Raw genomic sequence first — 26,783 nt, forward strand, 5'->3', positions numbered from 1 at the left:
ACCACGTGTGGAGGCAAACTGGTCTGGTCTCAAACCTTGGCCCCCTCGTGGTGAGGTAAGCTGGTCTCAACCTTAGTCCTCTCGTAATTGAGAGAAACATGGTCTGTTGAGAAATTCTCAAGGTGGGGGTTTTATTCGGAATAGCAGAAAGGGCTGTCCCATGAGCCAGATCATGCCTGTGTTCATGGGGGCGTGCCAGTAACTTAAGTGAAACTTTACACAGAAATACAATTCTCTCACATTACATCATTACATAGCATCCCATAATTTCACAAATAGTTTAATCTTTCCTCATTCATCCTGTACAACAATTAGATGTAAGCCTCATATCTGAGGCTATTGTATAAACAGCGTTATGGTAATGTGGCCGTATTGTCTCCCATGAGTTTCACAAAATTGTACCAAACGGACCAGTTCGTAGCTGGATTCTTCACCGATCTTTTATACCTTCTCCAGAACATAAATGTTGTGACCTCAAGTTCTGTGAGGTGGAAGAAATTCCTTTGTTCTCTCTGAAAACTCACTCTCTCTATACTGTGGCCATGAGGAGACAATCTCCTCCAGGAATTTACAACCTGGGGTCGCAGCAGCCTGAGTGTAGGAGACAGAGAGAGGGGGATGGTGCTCGCTGTACCCAAAGAGGGCAACGTCATGACAGCAACAAAGGGGGGACCAACTCCATATTTATGCCCATGATTTTGGAATGAGATGTTTGACGAGCAGGTGTCCACATGTTTACTTTTACATTTCATTGACCATGATGTGCATTCCATAAATGTGTGAAAAGTCTCGTATCTTGTGACTTTGATGTTAGGACTGATATTAGGACTGTGTTGTGACTGATGTTAGGACTGTGTTGAGACTGATGTTAGGACTGTGTTGAGACTGATGTTAGGACTGTGTTGAGACTGATGTTAGGACTGTGTTGTGACTGATGTTAGGACTGTGTTGTGACTGATGTTAGGACTGTGTTGAGACTGATGTTAGGACTGTGTTGTGACTGGTGTTAGGACTGTGTTGAGACTGTTGTTAGGACTGTGTTGAGACTGGTGTTAGGACTGATGTTAGGACTGTGTTGTGAATGATGCTAGGACTGTGTTGTGACTGATGTTAGGACTGTGTTGAGACTGGTGTTAGGACTGATGTTAGGACTGTGTTGTGACTGGTGTTAGGACTGTGTTGTGACTGGTGTTAGGACTGTGTTGTGACTGGTGTTAGGACTGTGTTGTGACTGATGTTAGGACTGTGTTGAGACTGATGTTAGGACTGTGTTGAGACTGATGTTAGGACTGTGTTGAGACTGATGTTAGGACTGTGTTGAGACTGGTGTTAGGACTGTGTTGTGACTGATGTTAGGACAGTGTTGTGACTGATGTTAGGACTGTGTTGTGACTGATGTTAGGACTGTGTTGAGACTGGTGTTAGGACTGTGTTGAGACTGATGTTAGGACTGTGTTGTGACTGATGTTAGGACTGTGTTGTGACTGATGTTAGGACTGTGTTGTGACTGATGTTAGGACAGTGTTGTGACTGATGTTAGGACTGTGTTGTGACTGATGTTAGGACTGTGTTGTGACTGGTGTTAGGAATGTGTTGAGACTGATGTTAGGACTGTGTTGTGACTGATGTTAGGACTGTGTTGTGACTGATGTTAGGACTGTGTTGAGACTGGTGTTAGGAATGTGTTGAGACTGGTGTTAGGTCTGTGTTGAGACTGGTGTTAGGTCTGTGTTGAGACTGGTGTTAGGACTGTGTTGTGACTGATGTTAGGACTGTGTTGAGACTGGTGTTAGGTCTGTGTTGTGACTGATGTTAGGACTGTGTTGTGACTGATGTTAGGACTGTGTTGAGACTGGTGTTAGGAATGTGTTGAGACTGATGTTAGGACTGTGTTGAGACTGGTGTTAGGAATGTGTTGAGACTGGTGTTAGGACTGTGTTGAGACTGATGTTAGGACTGTGTTGAGACTGGTGTTAGGACTGTGTTGTGACTGATGTTAGGACTGTGTTGAGACTGATGTTAGGACTGTGTTGAGACTGATATTAGGACTGTGTTGAGACTGGTGTTAGGACTGTGTTGTGACTGATGTTAGGACTGTGTTGTGACTGATGTTAGGACTGTGTTGTGACTGATTATAGGACTGTGTTGAGACTGATATTAGGACTGTGTTGAGACTGGTGTTAGGACTGTGTTGAGACTGGTGTTAGGACTGTGTTGAGACTGGTGTTAGGACTGTGTTGTGACTGATTATAGGACTGTGTTGAGACTGATGTTAGAACTGTGTTGTGACTGATGTTAGGACTGTGTTGTGACTGATGTTAGGACTGTGTTGAGACTGGTGTTAGGAATGTGTTGAGACTGATGTTAGGACTGTGTTGTGACTGATGTTAGGACTGTGTTGAGACTGGTGTTAGGACTGTGTTGTGACTGATGTTAGGACTGTGTTGAGACTGATGTTAGGACTGTGTTGTGACTGGTGTTAGGACTGTGTTGAGACTGATGTTAGGACTGTGTTGTGACTGGTGTTAGGACTGTGTTGAGACTGTTGTTAGGACTGTGTTGAGACTGGTGTTAGGACTGATGTTAGGACTGTGTTGTGAATGATGCTAGGACTGTGTTGTGACTGATGTTAGGACTGTGTTGAGACTGGTGTTAGGACTGATGTTAGGACTGTGTTGTGACTGGTGTTAGGACTGTGTTGTGACTGGTGTTAGGACTGTGTTGTGACTGGTGTTAGGACTGTGTTGTGACTGATGTTAGGACTGTGTTGAGACTGATGTTAGGACTGTGTTGAGACTGATGTTAGGACTGTGTTGAGACTGATGTTAGGACTGTGTTGAGACTGGTGTTAGGACTGTGTTGTGACTGATGTTAGGACAGTGTTGTGACTGATGTTAGGACTGTGTTGTGACTGATGTTAGGACTGTGTTGAGACTGGTGTTAGGACTGTGTTGAGACTGATGTTAGGACTGTGTTGTGACTGATGTTAGGACTGTGTTGTGACTGATGTTAGGACTGTGTTGTGACTGATGTTAGGACAGTGTTGTGACTGATGTTAGGACTGTGTTGTGACTGATGTTAGGACTGTGTTGTGACTGGTGTTAGGAATGTGTTGAGACTGATGTTAGGACTGTGTTGTGACTGATGTTAGGACTGTGTTGTGACTGATGTTAGGACTGTGTTGAGACTGGTGTTAGGAATGTGTTGAGACTGGTGTTAGGTCTGTGTTGAGACTGGTGTTAGGTCTGTGTTGAGACTGGTGTTAGGACTGTGTTGTGACTGATGTTAGGACTGTGTTGAGACTGGTGTTAGGTCTGTGTTGTGACTGATGTTAGGACTGTGTTGTGACTGATGTTAGGACTGTGTTGAGACTGGTGTTAGGAATGTGTTGAGACTGATGTTAGGACTGTGTTGAGACTGGTGTTAGGAATGTGTTGAGACTGGTGTTAGGACTGTGTTGAGACTGATGTTAGGACTGTGTTGAGACTGGTGTTAGGACTGTGTTGTGACTGATGTTAGGACTGTGTTGAGACTGATGTTAGGACTGTGTTGAGACTGATATTAGGACTGTGTTGAGACTGGTGTTAGGACTGTGTTGTGACTGATGTTAGGACTGTGTTGTGACTGATGTTAGGACTGTGTTGTGACTGATTATAGGACTGTGTTGAGACTGATATTAGGACTGTGTTGAGACTGGTGTTAGGACTGTGTTGAGACTGGTGTTAGGACTGTGTTGAGACTGGTGTTAGGACTGTGTTGTGACTGATTATAGGACTGTGTTGAGACTGATGTTAGAACTGTGTTGTGACTGATGTTAGGACTGTGTTGTGACTGATGTTAGGACTGTGTTGAGACTGGTGTTAGGAATGTGTTGAGACTGATGTTAGGACTGTGTTGTGACTGATGTTAGGACTGTGTTGAGACTGGTGTTAGGACTGTGTTGTGACTGATGTTAGGACTGTGTTGAGACTGATGTTAGGACTGTGTTGTGACTGGTGTTAGGACTGTGTTGAGACTGATGTTAGGACTGTGTTGTGACTGGTGTTAGGACTGTGTTGAGACTGTTGTTAGGACTGTGTTGAGACTGGTGTTAGGACTGATGTTAGGACTGTGTTGTGAATGATGCTAGGACTGTGTTGTGACTGATGTTAGGACTGTGTTGAGACTGGTGTTAGGAATGTGTTGAGACTGATGTTAGGACTGTGTTGTGACTGATGTTAGGACTGTGTTGTGACTGATGTTAGGACTGTGTTGAGACTGGTGTTAGGAATGTGTTGAGACTGGTGTTAGGTCTGTGTTGAGACTGGTGTTAGGTCTGTGTTGAGACTGGTGTTAGGACTGTGTTGTGACTGATGTTAGGACTGTGTTGAGACTGGTGTTAGGTCTGTGTTGTGACTGATGTTAGGACTGTGTTGTGACTGATGTTAGGACTGTGTTGAGACTGGTGTTAGGAATGTGTTGAGACTGATGTTAGGACTGTGTTGAGACTGGTGTTAGGAATGTGTTGAGACTGGTGTTAGGACTGTGTTGAGACTGATGTTAGGACTGTGTTGAGACTGGTGTTAGGACTGTGTTGTGACTGATGTTAGGACTGTGTTGAGACTGATGTTAGGACTGTGTTGAGACTGATATTAGGACTGTGTTGAGACTGGTGTTAGGACTGTGTTGTGACTGATGTTAGGACTGTGTTGTGACTGATGTTAGGACTGTGTTGTGACTGATTATAGGACTGTGTTGAGACTGATATTAGGACTGTGTTGAGACTGGTTAGGACTGTGTTGAGACTGGTGTTAGGACTGTGTTGAGACTGGTGTTAGGACTGTGTTGTGACTGATTATAGGACTGTGTTGAGACTGATGTTAGAACTGTGTTGTGACTGATGTTAGGACTGTGTTGTGACTGATGTTAGGACTGTGTTGAGACTGGTGTTAGGAATGTGTTGAGACTGATGTTAGGACTGTGTTGTGACTGATGTTAGGACTGTGTTGAGACTGGTGTTAGGACTGTGTTGTGACTGATGTTAGGACTGTGTTGAGACTGATGTTAGGACTGTGTTGTGACTGGTGTTAGGACTGTGTTGAGACTGATGTTAGGACTGTGTTGTGACTGGTGTTAGGACTGTGTTGAGACTGTTGTTAGGACTGTGTTGAGACTGGTGTTAGGACTGATGTTAGGACTGTGTTGTGAATGATGCTAGGACTGTGTTGTGACTGATGTTAGGACTGTGTTGAGACTGGTGTTAGGACTGATGTTAGGACTGTGTTGTGACTGGTGTTAGGACTGTGTTGTGACTGGTGTTAGGACTGTGTTGTGACTGGTGTTAGGACTGTGTTGTGACTGATGTTAGGACTGTGTTGAGACTGATGTTAGGACTGTGTTGAGACTGATGTTAGGACTGTGTTGAGACTGATGTTAGGACTGTGTTGAGACTGGTGTTAGGACTGTGTTGTGACTGATGTTAGGACAGTGTTGTGACTGATGTTAGGACTGTGTTGTGACTGATGTTAGGACTGTGTTGAGACTGGTGTTAGGACTGTGTTGAGACTGATGTTAGGACTGTGTTGTGACTGATGTTAGGACTGTGTTGTGACTGATGTTAGGACTGTGTTGTGACTGATGTTAGGACAGTGTTGTGACTGATGTTAGGACTGTGTTGTGACTGATGTTAGGACTGTGTTGTGACTGGTGTTAGGAATGTGTTGAGACTGATGTTAGGACTGTGTTGTGACTGATGTTAGGACTGTGTTGTGACTGATGTTAGGACTGTGTTGAGACTGGTGTTAGGAATGTGTTGAGACTGGTGTTAGGTCTGTGTTGAGACTGGTGTTAGGTCTGTGTTGAGACTGGTGTTAGGACTGTGTTGTGACTGATGTTAGGACTGTGTTGAGACTGGTGTTAGGTCTGTGTTGTGACTGATGTTAGGACTGTGTTGTGACTGATGTTAGGACTGTGTTGAGACTGGTGTTAGGAATGTGTTGAGACTGATGTTAGGACTGTGTTGAGACTGGTGTTAGGAATGTGTTGAGACTGGTGTTAGGACTGTGTTGAGACTGATGTTAGGACTGTGTTGAGACTGGTGTTAGGACTGTGTTGTGACTGATGTTAGGACTGTGTTGAGACTGATGTTAGGACTGTGTTGAGACTGATATTAGGACTGTGTTGAGACTGGTGTTAGGACTGTGTTGTGACTGATGTTAGGACTGTGTTGTGACTGATGTTAGGACTGTGTTGTGACTGATTATAGGACTGTGTTGAGACTGATATTAGGACTGTGTTGAGACTGGTGTTAGGACTGTGTTGAGACTGGTGTTAGGACTGTGTTGAGACTGGTGTTAGGACTGTGTTGTGACTGATTATAGGACTGTGTTGAGACTGATGTTAGAACTGTGTTGTGACTGATGTTAGGACTGTGTTGTGACTGATGTTAGGACTGTGTTGAGACTGGTGTTAGGAATGTGTTGAGACTGATGTTAGGACTGTGTTGTGACTGATGTTAGGACTGTGTTGAGACTGGTGTTAGGACTGTGTTGTGACTGATGTTAGGACTGTGTTGTGACTGATGTTAGGACTGTGTTGAGACTGGTGTTAGGAATGTGTTGAGACTGATGTTAGGACTGTGTTGAGACTGATATTAGAACTGTGTTGTGACTGATGTTAGGACTGTGTTGTGACTCATGTTAGGACTGTGTTGAGACTCATGTTAGGACTGTGTTGAGACTGGTGTTAGGACTGTGTTGTGACTGATGTTAGGACTGTGTTGTGACTGATGTTAGAACTGTGTTGTGACTGGTGTTAGGACTGTGTTGTGACTGGTGTTAGGACTGATGTTAGGACTGTGTTGTGACTGATGTTAGGACTGTGTTGTGACTGATGTTAGGACTGTGTTGTGACTGATGTTAGAACTGTGATGAGACTGATGTTAGGACTGATGTTAGGACTGTGTTGTGACTGATGTTAGGACTGTGTTGTGACTCATGTTAGGACTGTGTTGAGACTCATGTTAGGACTGTGTTGAGACTGGTGTTAGGACTGTGTTGTGACTGATGTTAGGACTGTGTTGTGACTGATGTTAGAACTGTGTTGTGACTGGTGTTAGGACTGTGTTGTGACTGGTGTTAGGACTGATGTTAGGACTGTGTTGTGACTGATGTTAGGACTGTGTTGTGACTGATGTTAGGACTGTGTTGTGACTGATGTTAGAACTGTGATGAGACTGATGTTAGGACTGATGTTAGGACTGTGTTGTGACTGGTGTTAGGAATGTGTTGAGACTGATGTTAGGACTGTGTTGTGACTGATGTTAGGACTGTGTTGTGACTGATGTTAGGACTGTGTTGAGACTGGTGTTAGGAATGTGTTGAGACTGGTGTTAGGTCTGTATTGAGACTGGTGTTAGGTCTGTGTTGAGACTGGTGTTAGGACTGTGTTGTGACTGATGTTAGGACTGTGTTGAGACTGGTGTTAGGTCTGTGTTAGGACTGTGTTGTGACTGATGTTAGGACTGTGTTGTGACTGATGTTAGGACTGTGTTGTGACTGATGTTAGGAATGTGTTGTGACTGATTATAGGATTGTGTTGAGACTGATATTAGGACTGTGTTGAGACTGGTGTTAGGACTGTGTTGAGACTGGTGTTAGGACTGTGTTGTGACTGATGTTAGGACTGTGTTGTGACTGATGTTAGGACTGTGTTGAGACTGGTGTTAGGAATGTGTTGTGACTGATTATAGGACTATGTTGAGACTGATGTTAGGACTGTGTTGAGACTGATATTAGAACTGTGTTGTGACTGATGTTAGGACTGTGTTGTGACTCATGTTAGGACTGTGTTGAGACTCATGTTAGGACTGTGTTGAGACTGGTGTTAGGACTGTGTTGTGACTGATGTTAGGACTGTGTTGTGACTGATGTTAGAACTGTGTTGTGACTGGTGTTAGGACTGTGTTGTGACTGGTGTTAGGACTGATGTTAGGACTGTGTTGTGACTGATGTTAGGACTGTGTTGTGACTGATGTTAGGACTGTGTTGTGACTGATGTTAGAACTGTGATGAGACTGATGTTAGGACTGATGTTAGGACTGTGTTGTGACTGGTGTTAGGAATGTGTTGAGACTGATGTTAGGACTGTGTTGTGACTGATGTTAGGACTGTGTTGTGACTGATGTTAGGACTGTGTTGAGACTGGTGTTAGGAATGTGTTGAGACTGGTGTTAGGTCTGTGTTGAGACTGGTGTTAGGTCTGTGTTGAGACTGGTGTTAGGACTGTGTTGTGACTGATGTTAGGACTGTGTTGAGACTGGTGTTAGGTCTGTGTTAGGACTGTGTTGTGACTGATGTTTGGACTGTGTTGTGACTGATGTTAGGACTGTGTTGTGACTGATGTTAGGAATGTGTTGTGACTGATTATAGGATTGTGTTGAGACTGATATTAGGACTGTGTTGAGACTGGTGTTAGGACTGTGTTGAGACTGGTGTTAGGACTGTGTTGTGACTGATGTTAGGACTGTGTTGTGACTGATGTTAGGACTGTGTTGAGACTGGTGTTAGGAATGTGTTGTGACTGATTATAGGACTATGTTGAGACTGATGTTAGAACTGTGTTGTGACTGATGTTAGGACTGTGTTGTGACTGATGTTAGGACTGTGTTGAGACTGGTGTTAGGAATGTGTTGAGACTGATGTTAGGACTGTGTTGTGACTGATGTTAGGACTGTGTTGAGACTGGTGTTAGGACTGTGTTGTGACTGATGTTAGGACTGTGTTGTGACTGATGTTAGGACTGTGTTGTGACTGATGTTAGGACTGTGTTGTGACTGATGTTAGGACTGTGTTGAGACTGGTGTTAGGAATGTGTTGAGACTGATGTTAGGACTGTGTTGAGACTGGTGTTAGGAATGTGTTGAGACTGGTGTTAGGACTGTGTTGAGACTGATGTTAGGACTGTGTTGAGACTGGTGTTAGGACTGTGTTGTGACTGATGTTAGGACTGTGTTGAGACTGATGTTAGGACTGTGTTGAGACTGATATTAGGACTGTGTTGAGACTGGTGTTAGGACTGTGTTGTGACTGATGTTAGGACTGTGTTGAGACTGATGTTAGGACTGTGTTGTGACTGATTATAGGACTGTGTTGAGACTGATATTAGGACTGTGTTGAGACTGGTGTTAGGACTGTGTTGAGACTGGTGTTAGGACTGTGTTGTGACTGATGTTAGGAATGTGTTGTGACTGATTATAGGACTGTGTTGAGACTGATATTAGTACTGTGTTGAGACTGGTGTTAGGACTGTGTTGAGACTGGTGTTAGGACTGTGTTGTGACTGATTATAGGACTGTGTTGAGACTGATGTTAGAACTGTGTTGTGACTGATGTTAGGACTGTGTTGTGACTGATGTTAGGACTGTGTTGAGACTGGTGTTAGGAATGTGTTGAGACTGATGTTAGGACTGTGTTGTGACTGATGTTAGGACTGTGTTGAGACTGGTGTTAGGACTGTGTTGTGACTGATGTTAGGACTGTGTTGTGACTGATGTTAGGACTGTGTTGAGACTGGTGTTAGGAATGTGTTGAGACTGATGTTAGGACTGTGTTGAGACTGATATTAGAACTGTGTTGTGACTAATGTTAGGACTGTGTTGTGACTGATGTTAGGACTGTGTTGAGACTGGTGTTAGGACTGTGTTGAGACTGGTGTTAGGAATGTGTTGAGACTGATGTTAGGACTGTGTTGTGACTGATGTTAGAACTGTGTTGAGACTGGTGTTAGGACTGTGTTGTGACTGATGTTAAGACTGTGTTGAGACTGATGTTAGGACTGTGTTGAGACTGATGTTAGGACTGTGTTGTGACTGATGTTAGGACTGTGTTGTGACTGATGTTAGGACTGTGTTGTGACTGATGTTAGAACTGTGTTGTGACTGGTGTTAGGACTGTGTTGTGACTGGTGTTAGGAATGTGTTGAGACTGATGTTAGGACTGTGTTGTGACTGATGTTAGGACTGTGTTGTGACTGATGTTAGGACTGTGTTGAGACTGGTGTTAGGAATGTGTTGAGACTGGTGTTAGGTCTGTGTTGAGACTGGTGTTAGGTCTGTGTTGAGACTGGTGTTAGGACTGTGTTGTGACTGATGTTAGGACTGTGTTGAGACTGGTGTTAGGTCTGTGTTAGGACTGTGTTGTGACTGATGTTAGGACTGTGTTGTGACTGATGTTAGGACTGTGTTGTGACTGATGTTAGGAATGTGTTGTGACTGATTATAGGATTGTGTTGAGACTGATATTAGGACTGTGTTGAGACTGGTGTTAGGACTGTGTTGAGACTGGTGTTAGGACTGTGTTGTGACTGATGTTAGGACTGTGTTGTGACTGATGTTAGGACTGTGTTGAGACTGGTGTTAGGAATGTGTTGTGACTGATTATAGGACTATGTTGAGACTGATGTTAGAACTGTGTTGTGACTGATGTTAGGACTGTGTTGTGACTGATGTTAGGACTGTGTTGAGACTGGTGTTAGGAATGTGTTGAGACTGATGTTAGGACTGTGTTGTGACTGATGTTAGGACTGTGTTGAGACTGGTGTTAGGACTGTGTTGTGACTGATGTTAGGACTGTGTTGTGACTGATGTTAGGACTGTGTTGTGACTGATGTTAGGACTGTGTTGTGACTGATGTTAGGACTGTGTTGAGACTGGTGTTAGGAATGTGTTGAGACTGATGTTAGGACTGTGTTGAGACTGGTGTTAGGAATGTGTTGAGACTGGTGTTAGGACTGTGTTGAGACTGATGTTAGGACTGTGTTGAGACTGGTGTTAGGACTGTGTTGTGACTGATGTTAGGACTGTGTTGAGACTGATGTTAGGACTGTGTTGAGACTGATATTAGGACTGTGTTGAGACTGGTGTTAGGACTGTGTTGTGACTGATGTTAGGACTGTGTTGAGACTGATGTTAGGACTGTGTTGTGACTGATTATAGGACTGTGTTGAGACTGATATTAGGACTGTGTTGAGACTGGTGTTAGGACTGTGTTGAGACTGGTGTTAGGACTGTGTTGTGACTGATGTTAGGAATGTGTTGTGACTGATTATAGGACTGTGTTGAGACTGATATTAGTACTGTGTTGAGACTGGTGTTAGGACTGTGTTGAGACTGGTGTTAGGACTGTGTTGTGACTGATTATAGGACTGTGTTGAGACTGATGTTAGAACTGTGTTGTGACTGATGTTAGGACTGTGTTGTGACTGATGTTAGGACTGTGTTGAGACTGGTGTTAGGAATGTGTTGAGACTGATGTTAGAACTGTGTTGTGACTGATGTTAGGACTGTGTTGAGACTGATGTTAGGACTGTGTTGAGACTGATGTTAGGACTGTGTTGTGACTGATGTTAGGACTGTGTTGTGACTGATGTTAGGACTGTGTTGTGACTGATGTTAGAACTGTGTTGTGACTGGTGTTAGGACTGTGTTGTGACTGGTGTTAGGACTGTGTTGTGACTGATGTTAGGACTGTGTTGTGACTGATGTTAGGACTGTGTTGTGACTGATGTTAGAACTGTGATGAGACTGATGTTAGGACTGATGTTAGGACTGTGTTGTGACTGGTGTTAGGAATGTGTTGAGACTGATGTTAGGACTGTGTTGAGACTGGTGTTAGGAATGTGTTGAGACTGATGTTAGGACTGTGTTGAGACTGATATTAGAACTGTGTTGTGACTAATGTTAGGACTGTGTTGTGACTGATGTTAGGACTGTGTTGAGACTGGTGTTAGGAATGTGTTGAGACTGATGTTAGGACTGTGTTGTGACTGATGTTAGAACTGTGTTGAGACTGGTGTTAGGACTGTGTTGTGACTGATGTTAGGACTGTGTTGAGACTGATGTTAGGACTGTGTTGAGACTGATGTTAGGACTGTGTTGTGACTGATGTTAGGACTGTGTTGTGACTGATGTTAGGACTGTGTTGTGACTGATGTTAGAACTGTGTTGTGACTGGTGTTAGGACTGTGTTGTGACTGGTGTTAGGACTGTGTTGTGACTGATGTTAGGACTGTGTTGTGACTGATGTTAGGACTGTGTTGTGACTGATGTTAGAACTGTGATGAGACTGATGTTAGGACTGATGTTAGGACTGTGTTGTGACTGGTGTTAGGAATGTGTTGAGACTGATGTTAGGACTGTGTTGTGACTGATGTTAGGACTGTGTTGTGACTGATGTTAGGACTGTGTTGAGACTGGTGTTAGGAATGTGTTGAGACTGGTGTTAGGTCTGTGTTGAGACTGGTGTTAGGTCTGTGTTGAGACTGGTGTTAGGACTGTGTTGTGACTGATGTTAGGACTGTGTTGAGACTGGTGTTAGGTCTGTGTTGAGACTGGTGTTAGGACTGTGTTGTGACTGATGTTAGGACTGTGTTGTGACTGATGTTAGGACTGTGTTGAGACTGGTGTTAGGAATGTGTTGTGACTGATTATAGGACTGTGTTGAGACTGATGTTAGAACTGTGTTGTGACTGATGTTAGGACTGTGTTGTGACTGATGTTAGGACTGTGTTGAGACTGGTGTTAGGAATGTGTTGAGACTGATGTTAGGACTGTGTTGTGACTGATGTTAGGACTGTGTTGAGACTGGTGTTAGGACTGTGTTGTGACTGATGTTAGGACTGTGTTGTGACTGATGTTAGGACTGTGTTGAGACTGGTGTTAGGAATGTGTTGAGACTGATGTTAGGACTGTGTTGAGACTGATATTAGAACTGTGTTGTGACTAATGTTAGGACTGTGTTGTGACTGATGTTAGGACTGTGTTGAGACTGGTGTTAGGAATGTGTTGAGACTGATGTTAGGACTGTGTTGTGACTGATGTTAGAACTGTGTTGAGACTGGTGTTAGGACTGTGTTGTGACTGATGTTAGGACTGTGTTGAGACTGATGTTAGGACTGTGTTGAGACTGATGTTAGGACTGTGTTGTGACTGATGTTAGGACTGTGTTGTGACTGATGTTAGAACTGTGTTGTGACTGGTGTTAGGACTGTGTTGTGACTGGTGTTAGGACTGATGTTAGGACTGTGTTGTGACTGATGTTAGGACTGTGTTGTGACTGATGTTAGGACTGTGTTGTGACTGATGTTAGAACTGTGATGAGACTGATGTTAGGACTGATGTTAGGACTGTGTTGTGACTGGTGTTAGGAATGTGTTGAGACTGATGTTAGGACTGTGTTGTGACTGATGTTAGGACTGTGTTGTGACTGATGTTAGGACTGTGTTGAGACTGGTGTTAGGAATGTGTTGAGACTGGTGTTAGGTCTGTGTTGAGACTGGTGTTAGGTCTGTGTTGAGACTGGTGTTAGGACTGTGTTGTGACTGATGTTAGGACTGTGTTGAGACTGGTGTTAGGTCTGTGTTGAGACTGGTGTTAGGACTGTGTTGTGACTGATGTTAGGACTGTGTTGTGACTGATGTTAGGACTGTGTTGTGACTGGTGTTAGGAATGTGTTGAGACTGATGTTAGGACTGTGTTGTGACTGATGTTAGGACTGTGTTGTGACTGATGTTAGGACTGTGTTGAGACTGGTGTTAGGAATGTGTTGAGACTGGTGTTAGGAATGTGTTGAGACTGGTGTTAGGACTGTGTTGAGACTGATGTTAGGACTGTGTTGAGACTGGTGTTAGGACTGTGTTGAGACTGATGTTAGGACTGTGTTGAGACTGGTGTTAGGACTGTGTTGTGACTGATGTTAGGACTGTGTTGTGACTGATGTTAGGACTGTGTTGAGACTGGTGTTAGGAATGTGTTGTGACTGATTATAGGACTGTGTTGAGACTGATGTTAGAACTGTGTTGTGACTGATGTTAGGACTGTGTTGTGACTGATGTTAGGACTGTGTTGAGACTGGTGTTAGGAATGTGTTGAGACTGATGTTAGGACTGTGTTGTGACTGATGTTAGGACTGTGTTGAGACTGGTGTTAGGACTGTGTTGTGACTGATGTTAGGACTGTGTTGTGACTGATGTTAGGACTGTGTTGAGACTGGTGTTAGGAATGTGTTGAGACTGATGTTAGGACTGTGTTGTGACTGATGTTAGGACTGTGTTGAGACTGGTGTTAGGAATGTGTTGAGACTGATGTTAGGACTGTGTTGAGACTGATATTAGAACTGTGTTGTGACTAATGTTAGGACTGTGTTGTGACTGATGTTAGGACTGTGTTGAGACTGGTGTTAGGAATGTGTTGAGACTGATGTTAGGACTGTGTTGTGACTGATGTTAGAACTGTGTTGAGACTGGTGTTAGGACTGTGTTGTGACTGATGTTAGGACTGTGTTGAGACTGATGTTAGGACTGTGTTGAGACTGATGTTAGGACTGTGTTGTGACTGATGTTAGGACTGTGTTGTGACTGATGTTAGGACTGTGTTGTGACTGATGTTAGAACTGTGTTGTGACTGGTGTTAGGACTGTGTTGTGACTGGTGTTAGGACTGATGTTAGGACTGTGTTGTGACTGATGTTAGGACTGTGTTGTGACTGATGTTAGGACTGTGTTGAGACTGGTGTTAGGACTGTGTTGTGACTGATGTTAGGACTGTGTTGTGACTGATGTTAGGACTGTGTTGAGACTGGTGTTAGGAATGTGTTGAGACTGATGTTAGGACTGTGTTGTGACTGATGTTAGGACTGTGTTGAGACTGGTGTTAGGAATGTGTTGAGACTGATGTTAGGACTGTGTTGAGACTGATATTAGAACTGTGTTGTGACTAATGTTAGGACTGTGTTGTGACTGATGTTAGGACTGTGTTGAGACTGGTGTTAGGAATGTGTTGAGACTGATGTTAGGACTGTGTTGTGACTGATGTTAGAACTGTGTTGAGACTGGTGTTAGGACTGTGTTGTGACTGATGTTAGGACTGTGTTGAGACTGATGTTAGGACTGTGTTGAGACTGATGTTAGGACTGTGTTGTGACTGATGTTAGGACTGTGTTGTGACTGATGTTAGGACTGTGTTGTGACTGATGTTAGAACTGTGTTGTGACTGGTGTTAGGACTGTGTTGTGACTGGTGTTAGGACTGATGTTAGGACTGTGTTGTGACTGATGTTAGGACTGTGTTGTGACTGATGTTAGGACTGTGTTGTGACTGATGTTAGAACTGTGATGAGACTGATGTTAGGACTGATGTTAGGACTGTGTTGTGACTGGTGTTAGGAATGTGTTGAGACTGATGTTAGGACTGTGTTGTGACTGATGTTAGGACTGTGTTGTGACTGATGTTAGGACTGTGTTGAGACTGGTGTTAGGAATGTGTTGAGACTGGTGTTAGGTCTGTGTTGAGACTGGTGTTAGGTCTGTGTTGAGACTGGTGTTAGGACTGTGTTGTGACTGATGTTAGGACTGTGTTGAGACTGGTGTTAGGTCTGTGTTGAGACTGGTGTTAGGACTGTGTTGTGACTGATGTTAGGACTGTGTTGTGACTGATGTTAGGACTGTGTTGTGACTGGTGTTAGGAATGTGTTGAGACTGATGTTAGGACTGTGTTGTGACTGATGTTAGGACTGTGTTGTGACTGATGTTAGGACTGTGTTGAGACTGGTGTTAGGAATGTGTTGAGACTGATGTTAGGACTGTGTTGAGACTGGTGTTAGGAATGTGTTGAGACTGGTGTTAGGACTGTGTTGAGACTGATGTTAGGACTGTGTTGAGACTGGTGTTAGGACTGTGTTGTGACTGATGTTAGGACTGTGTTGAGACTGATGTTAGGACTGTGTTGAGACTGATATTAGGACTGTGTTGAGACTGGTGTTAGGACTGTGTTGTGACTGATGTTAGGACTGTGTTGAGACTGATGTTAGGACTGTGTTGTGACTGATTATAGGACTGTGTTGAGACTGATATTAGGACTGTGTTGAGACTGGTGTTTGGACTGTGTTGAGACTGGTGTTAGGACTGTGTTGTGACTGATGTTAGGACTGTGTTGTGACTGATGTTAGGACTGTGTTGTGACTGATGTTAGGACTGTGTTGTGACTGATGTTAGGACTGTGTTGAGACTGATGTTAGGACTGTGTTGAGACTGGTGTTAGGAATGTGTTGAGACTGATGTTAGAACTGTGTTGTGACTGGTGTTAGGACTGTGTTGTGACTGGTGTTAGGACTGTATTGAGACTGTTGTTAGGACTGTGTTGACACTGGTGTTAGGACTGATGTTAGGACTGTGTTGTGACTGATGTTGGGACTGTGTTGTGACTGATGTTAGGACTGTGTTAAGACTGATTTTAGGACTGTGTTGTGACTGGTGTTAGGACTGTGTTGTGACTGGTGTTAGGACTGTGTTGTGACTGATGTTAGGACAGTGTTGTGACTGATGTTAGGACTGTGTTGTGACTGATGTTAGGACTGTGTTGAGACTGGTGTTAGGACTGTGTTGTGACTGATGTTAGGACTGTGTTGTGACTGATGTTAGGACAGTGTTGTGACTGATGTTAGGACTGTGTTGTGACTGATGTTAGGAATGTGTTGTGACTGGTGTTAGGAATGTGTTGAGACTGATGTTAGGACTGTGTTGTGACTGATGTTAGGACTGTGTTGTGACTGATGTTAGGACTGTGTTGAGACTGGTGTTAGGAATGTGTTGAGACTGGTGTTAGGTCTGTGTTGAGACTGGTGTTAGGTCTGTGTTGAGACTGGTGTTAGGACTGTGTTGTGACTAATGTTAGGACTGTGTTGAGACTGGTGTTAGGTCTGTGTTGAGACTGGTGTTAGGACTGTGTTGTGACTGATGTTAGGACTGTGTTGTGACTGATGTTAGGACTGTGTTGTGACTGGTGTTAGGAATGTGTTGAGACTGATGTTAGGACTGTGTTGTGACTGATGTTAGGACTGTGTTGTGACTGATGTTAGGACTGTGTTGAGACTGGTGTTAGGAATGTGTTGAGACTGGTGTTAGGAATGTGTTGAGACTGGTGTTAGGACTGTGTTGAGACTGATGTTAGGACTGTGTTGAGACTGGTGTTAGGACTGTGTTGAGACTGATGTTAGGACTGTGTTGTGACTGATGTTAGGACTGTGTTGTGACTGATGTTAGGACTGTGTTGTGACTGGTGTTAGGAATGTGTTGAGACTGATGTTAGGACTGTGTTGTGACTGATGTTAGGACTGTGTTGTGACTGATGTTAGGACTGTGTTGAGACTGGTGTTAGGACTGTGTTGAGACTGGTGTTAGGAATGTGTTGAGACTGGTGTTAGGACTGTGTTGAGACTGATGTTAGGACTGTGTTGAGACTGGTGTTAGGACTGTGTTGAGACTGATGTTAGGACTGTGTTGAGACTGATGTTAGGACTGTGTTGAGACTGATATTAGGACTGTGTTGAGACTGGTGTTAGGACTGTGTTGTGACTGATGTTAGGACTGTGTTGTGACTGATGTTAGGACTGTGTTGTGACTGATGTTAGGACTGTGTTGAGACTGATGTTAGGACTGTGTTGAGACTGGTGTTAGGAATGTGTTGAGACTGATGTTAGGACTGTGTTGTGACTGATGTTAGGACTGTGTTGAGACTGGTATTAGGACTGTGTTGTGACTGATGTTAGGACTGTGTTGAGACTGGTGTTAGGACTGTGTTGAGACTGATGTTAGGACTGTGTTGAGACTGATGTTAGGACTGTGTTGAGACTGATGTTAGGACTGTGTTGTGACTGATATTAGAACTGTGTTGAGACTGGTGTTAGGACTGTGTTAAGACTGATGTTAGGTCTGTGTTGTGACTGATGTTAGAACTGTGTTGTGACTGATGTTAGGACTGTGTTGTGACTGATGTTAGGTCTGTGTTGTGACTGATGTTAGAACTGTGTTGTGACTGATGTTAGGACTGTGTTGTGACTGATGTTAGGACTGTGTTGTGACTGATGTTAGGAATGTGTTGAGACTGATGTTAGGACTGTGTTGTGACTGATGTTAGGACTGTGTTGTGACTGATGTTAGGACTGTGTTGTGACTGATGTTAGGAATGTGTTGAGACTGATGTTAGGACTGTGTTGTGACTGATGTTAGGACTGTGTTGTGACTGATGTTAGGACTGTGTTGTGACTGATGTTAGGACTGTGTTGTGACTGATGTTAGGACTGTGTTGTGACTGATGTTAGGTCTGTGTTGTGACTGATGTTAGAACTGTGTTGTGACTGATGTTAGGACTGTGTTGTGACTGATGTTAGGACTGTGTTGTGACTGATGTTAGGACTGTTGTGACTGATGTTAGGACTGTGTTGAGACTGATGTTAGGTCTGATGTTAGGACTGTGTTGTGACTGATGTTAGGACTGTTGTGACTGATGTTAGGACTGTGTTGTGACTGATGTTAGGACTGTGTTGTTATATTAAAGGTATGTGTGTTCAGAGCTGAAGCATTCTAATAGTAACTCATATAACCTGTGTGATTGGTTCCTCTGGGTTCCAGGCAGCCCAGTTGGACATCTGATGGTGCATGATGCTGATGATGACAACACACCCAACGCGCTGCTCTCCTATTCGCTGGTGTCCCAAACCCCTTCCTCCGTCTTTACCATCGATGGCATCAGCGGCCGCATCCAGGCCAAGCAGATGCTCCAACGCAAAGACGCAACAGAGTACCACCTCACTGTCAGAGTAAACGACCCAGGTACATGCACACACACACTTGACCTTTGTCTAAAAGTTGGAACAGCACAGACACGTGTTTGCTTCAATGGGTCCTCACATACTGTTGTGTGTCTTCGCCAGGTTTCAGCACAGAATGTAAGGTCCTCATCAAGGTTATCGACATCAATAATGAGCTGCCCATCTTTGAGATGAATGACGTGAGACATACCTGAGACACACACCTGAGACATACCTAAGACACCTGAGTTTCATAGATGCTTTAGTTGGTATGGGTTGTTGACCTGTGACCTTTAATACTGTCTCTCTCTCTCTCTCACTTTCTCTCTCCCTCTCTCTCTGTCTCTCTCCCTCCCTCTCTGTCTCTCTGTAGTATGGTAGTCACAACCTGTCTGAAGACACAGCTCTAGGCCACACCCTCCTGACAGTGAAAGCCATAGACGCTGACGACCCTGGAACAGGAAGCTCCCGCATTGAGTTCCACATAACCGCTGGCAACGAAGACGGAGTTTTCGCCATGGAGACAGGCGACAATGGGGAGGGCAGGCTTGTTGTTGCTAAGGTAACTTCATACTGGAAGATTTTGATAGGTGATGATAAAGATGATAATCTTATCCTAGATCTATGGTTGTATTGATTATTAAAGGAAACGTCCACCAGCAGCCTGAAACAAACCCACAAAAACGCTTCCATTTTGCTCCAGAATGCTCACAGACCTCCCCATCTGCCTCCCTCCCCCTTCCCCTCTCTTTCCCTTCCTCTCCCCACCTCCCCCTCCCTTCCTCTCCCCTCTCTCTCACTTCCTCCCGCTCTCTCTCCCTTCCCTTCCTCTCCCCTCCCTTCCTCCCCCTCGATCTCCCTTCCTCCCTCCCCTCTCTCCCTCCTTCCCCCTCTTTCTCCAGCCTCTGAACTATGAGACTGCTTCATCCTATAAGCTACAGATTGATGCTCGTAACCCAGAGCCGCTGGTGAGCGGTCTCGAGTACGGCGCTGAGTCGTCCGCCGTGGTCTCGGTGGCGATCAGTGACGTTGATGAGGCTCCAGTGTTTGACATGGACATTCTGGATGTCACGGTGCCAGAGGACACCAAGGAGGGAGCTACGCTGCTCAAAATAGACGCCAAGGACCCAGAGGGCAAAGAGATACTGTAATCACATTATGAGAGGGATTGATGTTGTGTGTGTGTTATGGCTCTGATAGTGTATGTTTTGTGCTCTAACTGTGTGTGTATTGTAGGTTCAAGATGGAGGGAGACACTAAGGGTTGGTTGGAGATTGATCCTGCTACTGGAGAGATAAAGATAAAGAATAAAGCTGTGCTGGACAGAGAGACGGTGGAGGCCTTCCACTTTACTGTTGTCGCCTTCGAGAAAGGTGAAGAACACACATATGTATATTTCGGATACTTTTTGGACCCACACACTGCCAGTTTGAGTCCAGGTTAGAGAATATCCATAATGAATAATATCTCTCCACCCTCAGCCAATCCAGAGCTGTCCTCAGAGCGCGAGGTGTCTGTGAGGCTGCTGGATGTGAATGACAATGTCCCCAAGCTGACAGAGAACCAGGCCTTCATCTGTGTGAAGAAGCCCCAGCCTATAGTCCTGACGGCCCTGGACGCAGACGCAGACCCCTTCGGAGCACCTTTCACATTCAGCCTGGCCCAGGGCAAGAAGTCCCCCAACTGGGACCTAAGCGCTGTGGACGGTACACATTTGTTAGACAAGACTACATCTCCTAGAGATCCTGTCTATTAATGTGCTCCCGTGCTGATGTGGGATTGTGTCTCTTCCCTTGGTTTCCTGTAGGTACGTCTGCTAAACTGACCCTGAAGAAATCTCCCAGCGAGGACAAAACCTTCCTAATCCCCATCAACATCAAAGACAATGCTGGCATGGGCATCACACAGAAGTTTGAGGGTGAGTGGTTACAGCCAGCTTTGTGTGATAACACACATCACACACAATACCATGTAGCTGTGAGTGGGTGTCTTTTACCAATGTGTATTTGTCTCTGATGTGTGTGTTCTCCCTACAGTGCGAGTGTGTAACTGCACAGAGCTGGGATACTGTTTCACCGAGCCAGGCGTTCATGCAGGGGTGTTAGGAATGCCCACCACCATCGGAATCCTGGCTGGAACTGTCGGATTCATCGGTGAGTAACAGGCGCTGTTGTTCACTAGTGTTGTTGCTATGCACTTTAAGGGAAGAGGGCGGAATGGTACAATCGAGGATCGAGTATCTAACGAGTATCTAACGCAATTACGTAGGATTTTAGTTCTGGGTTTCCCATATTATTTTTTGACTGTTATTGATGGGTGATGTCACTTCCTCCCTAGCCCTGGTCCTGATCATCGCTTTCCATCGTATAAAGAAGGACAACCAGAAGAAAGCCTTGCTGGGAGAAACGGACGCCATTCTCTAGAAACACATGAGATAGCATGTGTTTGTTTAATTGTTATATTTCTGAAGAACAGATCTACTTTGATTGGTTGTATGCATATGTTATAAATACTACCTGGTTTCGTCATAATCATGCACTCATGCAGCTCAATAACTTATTTCCCTTGTCAGTGAATTTTGTCTGTATTTAGAATTTAGACTGTCCATTCTCAGCTGGTGTGTCTTGACTGGCTGTGTACTGTGTGATGGTTCAAACACTCCATTTCAAGCTGCTTGCTGTAATTGTGTAGACTGTTGCTCAGAGACTTCAGTTCACCGTTTGCCTCTGACTGTTTTTTTGTGGTTGATATGTCTTTATACTGATACTCCATGATGTTTTTTTAATGAGGCCTGATATTAGTGAAGATGCTAGCTAGCTGAGGGTTAAATTAGGACGGTTCCACCACTTTAGAATGGGAGAAAGACTGCATACAGTAAAGAGTAGAAATGACCATGGAAAAACAACCGATGTTGGAGACAGTTCCAACACCTAAACATCCCTCAGTTTAACCCTTGGTGTTAACTGTTTGACAAGCCCAGTGTAAATTGAGTGCCTGGTGAATGTCTGAGTGTGTACCATGTTTATTATAGTTTTGTGATTTTCTATTAAATTTGATTTCTATTACTTATTCAATAAAAAAGAAAAATCAGTTTAGTTTCCATTCTGTTTCAGACTTGATTTACTAGTTTTTATTCTGTTTCAGTACGATAAAAAACATATTTTGTTTTTATATTATTCAGTTGTAGTTTCAGTTTGTTGTATTTTTTGTGTGAGGGACAGAAAGTAGCCTCACGTGTCCTTATGCTAGGGGCCATGTATGTGATGTAGGACTATAGCAGGGGTACTCAAGTACTATTTGAGATGGTCCGGTCACACACATTTCCTAGGTGGCAAAAGTCCTGATGGATATTTTCATTTATCGGCGTAGTAACAAACCCCCACCTCGCAATCCATGCCACAACAAACTGTTCAAACCGTTCACACCCTTCTTGTTGGTAGAGAGAATCATTTGTCGTTTTAAAGCTCATTGTCGGCAATTCTACATATTATCCACGTCTTATGCGTGTTCACATGATACCGGGAGTTGAATCCTCAGCGAATTACAAAAAATAAAACAATAGCTATCTCCCCATCTTTATCCTGAAATTCTTTGTGGGTGCTGTACAGATGAACTTTGAGGTTGTGGGATGCAGGGTGGGATGCAGGGTGGTATGCTGCTGGCTGGCAGCAGTGGGATGCAGGGTGGTATGCTGCTGGCTGGCAGCAGTGGGATGCAGGGTGGTATGCTGCTGGCTGGCAGCAGTGGGATGCAGGGTGGTATGCTGCTGGCTGGCAGCAGTGGGATGCAGGGTGGTATGCTGCTGGCTGGCAGCAGTGGGATGCAGGGTGGTATGCTGCTGGCTGGCAGCAGTGGGATGCAGGGTGGTATGCTGCTGGCTGGCAGCAGCATACCACTCTAGATCCCACTGCTGGCTTGCCTCTGAAACTAAGCCCGGTCGGTCCTGGTCTGTCCCTGGATGGGAGACCAGATGCTGCTGGAAGTGGTGTTGGAGGGCCAGTAGGGGGCACTTTTGCCTCTGGTCTAAGGAGATCCCCAGGGCAGTGAAGGGGACATTGCCCTGTGTAGGGTGCTGTCTTTTGGATTGGATGTTAAACGGATGTCCTGACTCTGTGGTCATTAAAAAGCCCATTACTTATCATAAGAGTAAGGGTGTTAACACTGGTGTCATGACAAAATTCCCAAACTGGTACCATTCCCATCATGACCACCTAATCACCCCCCCCCCCCCCCCCCACCCCTCATTCTAATTGGCATATATCAATTAGCTGATGTTGCCGTTCATCACCCAGGTGGGTTCTACACATTGGAGGTGAGTTTCCCCCTACAATGTAAAGCGCTTGGAGTACCTCAGTTGGTAGAAAAGTGCCATATAAATCCAATAAATTATTATTAGCTTCTGACACTACAATACATTTGCTTTTGTCCTTTCCAGCAATGTACTCCAAATAATCCCATACACGGCTTTGTCTTTTGCAACCAACCACTGCTGGTGTTGTGTTTGCTGCTACCATTGTTCAAGCTCATGCTTCGTCCTCGGATTTCTTCCGTTAGCTAGCGATGCAGCGATGCACCAGCTAGGCCTATTTGAAACATCGCCATCTACTGGCAGCATTTACCCTCAGATTCAGAAGTTCAAAAACCCCATTAGAGAAAAAAGCTTCAAAACCCCATTCGATTTTTGTCCAAAGTTTAGAAGGAAAAAAACAACTGAACATAATTCATGATGGTTTTAATTTAGTTTGTTTTGCAGTCAAAGATAATAGTTCCAGTATAGTTTTAGTTTTTCAGTTTACTCAATTGTTTATCCAATTTTTGTTTTTAATTAATTTTCATTTCAGTTTTCATTTACTATTATAACCTTGGTGTGTGCAACACAGTAATGGAGAGAGGAGTGGAGAAAATGTCTATCTGAATAAAGGCTATCTGGACCTACTGCTTTTGAGTAAAATTGTGTGCTTTGGGCTGAGAGAGGAATGTAATATTATGTGCATGTGTGTGTGCTTTGGGCTGAGAGAGGAATGTAATATTATGTGCATGTGTGTGTGCTTTGGGCTGAGAGAGGAATGTAATATGTGCATGTGTGTGTGCTTTGGGCTGAGAGAGGAATGTAATATTATGTGCATGTGTGTGTGCTTTGGGCTGAGAGAGGAATGTAATATTATGTGCATGTGTGTGTGCTTTGGGCTGAGAGAGGAATGTAATATTATGTGCATGTGTGTGTGCTTTGGGCTGAGAGAGGAATGTAGGTGCGTGCTTGTGTATGTTTCTGAAAGGTGAGTGATGAGGTAACTGTAATAACCATTAAAACTCCTCTACTCTGGTCATAACTGCAGAGAACAGTCTGTCACGTTGATTGTACAGCAGCAGCTTTTTATACCTCTGTGAAAAGGCTTCTGATGAGGAAAACTCATTATAGGTGGTATTTAAGTGGTATAACACCTGAGAATTAATACATTAGTTTCTGTAGGTCTTTCTCTCTCTCCCTGTTTTTATGTCTACCTGTCATTCTGTCCTCAATGCTACTGAACTGAATGATGATGACTCGTCTCAGTGAGAGAGAAAGAAAGAGAAATAAAGAGAGAAAGAGAGAGGGGGAGATGGAGAAGGTGTTCTTCACCTTTCTTAAAGGTACTGGGAGAATGAAAGCAAATTATCTCTCTGCAAATTATTTCACAGCTACTCTTTCAAAATAATATTTATTTATTGTAAGACACATACTGATGTAATCAGTTAATGGCAGCACCTGTCAATGATTTAAATGGTTTCTTTGTCCAGATCCGTCTACACTTGTAAGATATCCAGACACAATGTGTGTCTGACTACCTCCGGAGGTGATCTGATCACAATGTGCCTTTTGACTGTCTAAAAATGTGGGCACAATCAGAATGTGGAGAAGATCAGGACAAAAGACGCAGGTTAGAACCATGTGTAACAGTATAACTTTAAACCGTCCCCTCGCCCCGACACGGGCGCGAACCAGGGACCCTCTGCACACATCAACAACGGTCGCCCACGAAGCATCGTTACCCATCGCTCCACAAAGGCCACGGCCCTTGCAGAGCAAGGGGCAACACTACATCTAGGTTTCAGAGCAAGTGACGTAACTGATTGAAACGCTACTAGCGCGTACCCGCTAACTAGCTAGCCATTTCACATCCGTTACACTCACCCCCCTTTCAACCTCCTCCTTTTCCGCAGCAACCAGTGATCCGGGTCAACAGCATCAATGTAACAGTATAACTTTAGTACGTCCCCTTGCCCCGACACGGGCGCGAACCAGGGACCCTCTGCACACATCAACAACAGTCACCCACGAAGCGTCGTTACCCATCGCTCCACAAAAGCCGCGGCCCTTGCAGAGCAAGGGGCAACACTACATCTAGGTTTCAGAGCAAGTGACGTAACTGATTGAAACGCTACTAGCGCGTACCCGCTAACTAGCTAGCCATTTCACATCCGTTACACATGCAGGTATAAACGGGCCTAGTGTGTGTGTGGAGACAGAGGCAGAGTGGAGTTTAGGTTTCAGAGCTCATAAAGTGCATCTAAGCATCAGACAACTTTTATTGTTTACGCCTGGGTCCACTCTGCTCTCGTAACCTGGTAACGCATTCCACAACAACAGACCCAAACACACCCACCAGAGAGACAGAGAGACACCGAGACAGAAGAGATAGTGATAGGATGTCGTTACTGTCACAAAACACAAATGTGTGCAGGTCAGTGTGTGTGTGTGTGTGTGTGTGTGTGTGTGTGTCATCACAGCTTCTCATGACCATCAACTGACCTCTGATCTCTCCGCCCATGCAACACATATCACCAGAACGGCCCTTACAGGGGTGTCCTTTAACTGTGTGGTGTGTGTGCATGTGCGTGTGTGCATGTGTGTGTTTTTGTTTGCCAGTTTGTGTGTGTGTGTTACAAATTCCTATTCAACTTAAAAAATCGAATGTAACACCATCAACACGCTGTTCAGCAAGACACAAAATACTGTTTTGTGAGGAAATGAAGGTCTTTTAACATTGACAATAGAGTCTACATGTTTGTTTTGTATATGTTTCACAAGAGTTTAGTTTTTCAGAACAAAAACACAACACGTAGCTACCAGGGTAAAACTGCACCTGCTAGATGTCCTCATGTAACTGTGACACGGCCAGAGGAATTCCTGTAAAGACATTACGAACACAAGTGACAAGCAGTGTGTGTGTGCAGAGGGGTGAGCCAGGGGACAAGGATGTGACATAACAGGAAGAGGCTCCTCCCCCCCGTCACCATCGCTGTTCCACAGGGAGATAGCAGGATAACGCAGGTCTCATGAGAGACTCACGCACACGGAAACAAGATGATGTTTACTATTAGTTAAGCACGAAGAGGTGTCAGAGCGTGGAGTCTGGGCTGTGTAGACACAACCCTTAAGGTAAACTCTGATCTGTGATCAGTAAATAACCTCCCAGTGGTGCGTTAGTGAGTGATGGTGGAGCGTTCTCCTTCAAGTGTTCCCGTAGCAACACCCACTCCTCCACTCCTGACAGGAAGTGGTGATGCGTGAGCGTTCCAGAGTGGAGCATCTGTTTCTGTGACTCAGTCCTTCTCACACACTCACACTGCAGGGCCACAGTCCAGAATCCCATTGGATCCCAGCAGGGAAGTTCTGGAACAGTAACACAGGGGTCAACACTGCCTTCTACTACTGGGCCTATTCTTGTCCACCAGCCGCCTCTATGTCTGATCTACTGTTGATGCCATTGTTATTTACCTGGGGACAAGGTCACTTTATGCCAGACTCGTGTGATGACTGAAGCTCTGAATGGGTGTTGATTACTATCAACTCAATAAATAAACATCACAACGAAAAATCTAATTGTATTTGTCACATGCGTCATAAGCAACAGGTGTAGACTAACAGTGAAATGCTTACTTACGGTTCCTTTTCTAACAATGCAGTTCACTTTTTTAATAGAAATAGTGACACGAGGAATAAATGAAAAACATGGCTCTATACAGGGATTACCAGTACAGAGCCGATGTGCAGGAGTAGATACAGTTGAAGTCGGAAGTTTACATACACTTAGGTTGGAGTCATTAAAACTCGTTTTTCAACCACTCCACAAATTTCTTGTTAACAAACTATAGTTTTGGAAAGTTGGTTAGGACATCTACTT

The 26,783-nt window shown here is 44.4% G+C and overlaps 1 protein-coding gene across 1 annotated transcript in view; it reads left to right on the top strand.

Moving 5' to 3' along the window:
* The window catches only part of cdh17 (cadherin 17, LI cadherin (liver-intestine)), a 40,384-nt gene extending 18,151 nt beyond the window's left edge, over positions 1-22,233 (top strand). The window contains exons 11-19 of the mRNA XM_038977224.1: positions 18,440-18,640; positions 18,742-18,818; positions 18,992-19,180; positions 19,521-19,765; positions 19,855-19,991; positions 20,100-20,324; positions 20,426-20,536; positions 20,655-20,771; positions 20,956-22,233. Of these exons, the coding sequence (XP_038833152.1) occupies positions 18,440-18,640; positions 18,742-18,818; positions 18,992-19,180; positions 19,521-19,765; positions 19,855-19,991; positions 20,100-20,324; positions 20,426-20,536; positions 20,655-20,771; positions 20,956-21,041 (1,388 nt within the window). The 3' untranslated portion in view covers positions 21,042-22,233. The remainder of the gene's footprint in view (positions 1-18,439; positions 18,641-18,741; positions 18,819-18,991; positions 19,181-19,520; positions 19,766-19,854; positions 19,992-20,099; positions 20,325-20,425; positions 20,537-20,654; positions 20,772-20,955) is intronic.
* The last annotated feature ends 4,550 nt before the right edge of the window (positions 22,234-26,783 follow it).

Source organism: Salvelinus namaycush, chromosome 37 (assembly GCF_016432855.1).
Source record: "Salvelinus namaycush isolate Seneca chromosome 37, SaNama_1.0, whole genome shotgun sequence".
NCBI classification, from domain to species: Eukaryota; Metazoa; Chordata; class Actinopteri; order Salmoniformes; family Salmonidae; genus Salvelinus; species Salvelinus namaycush.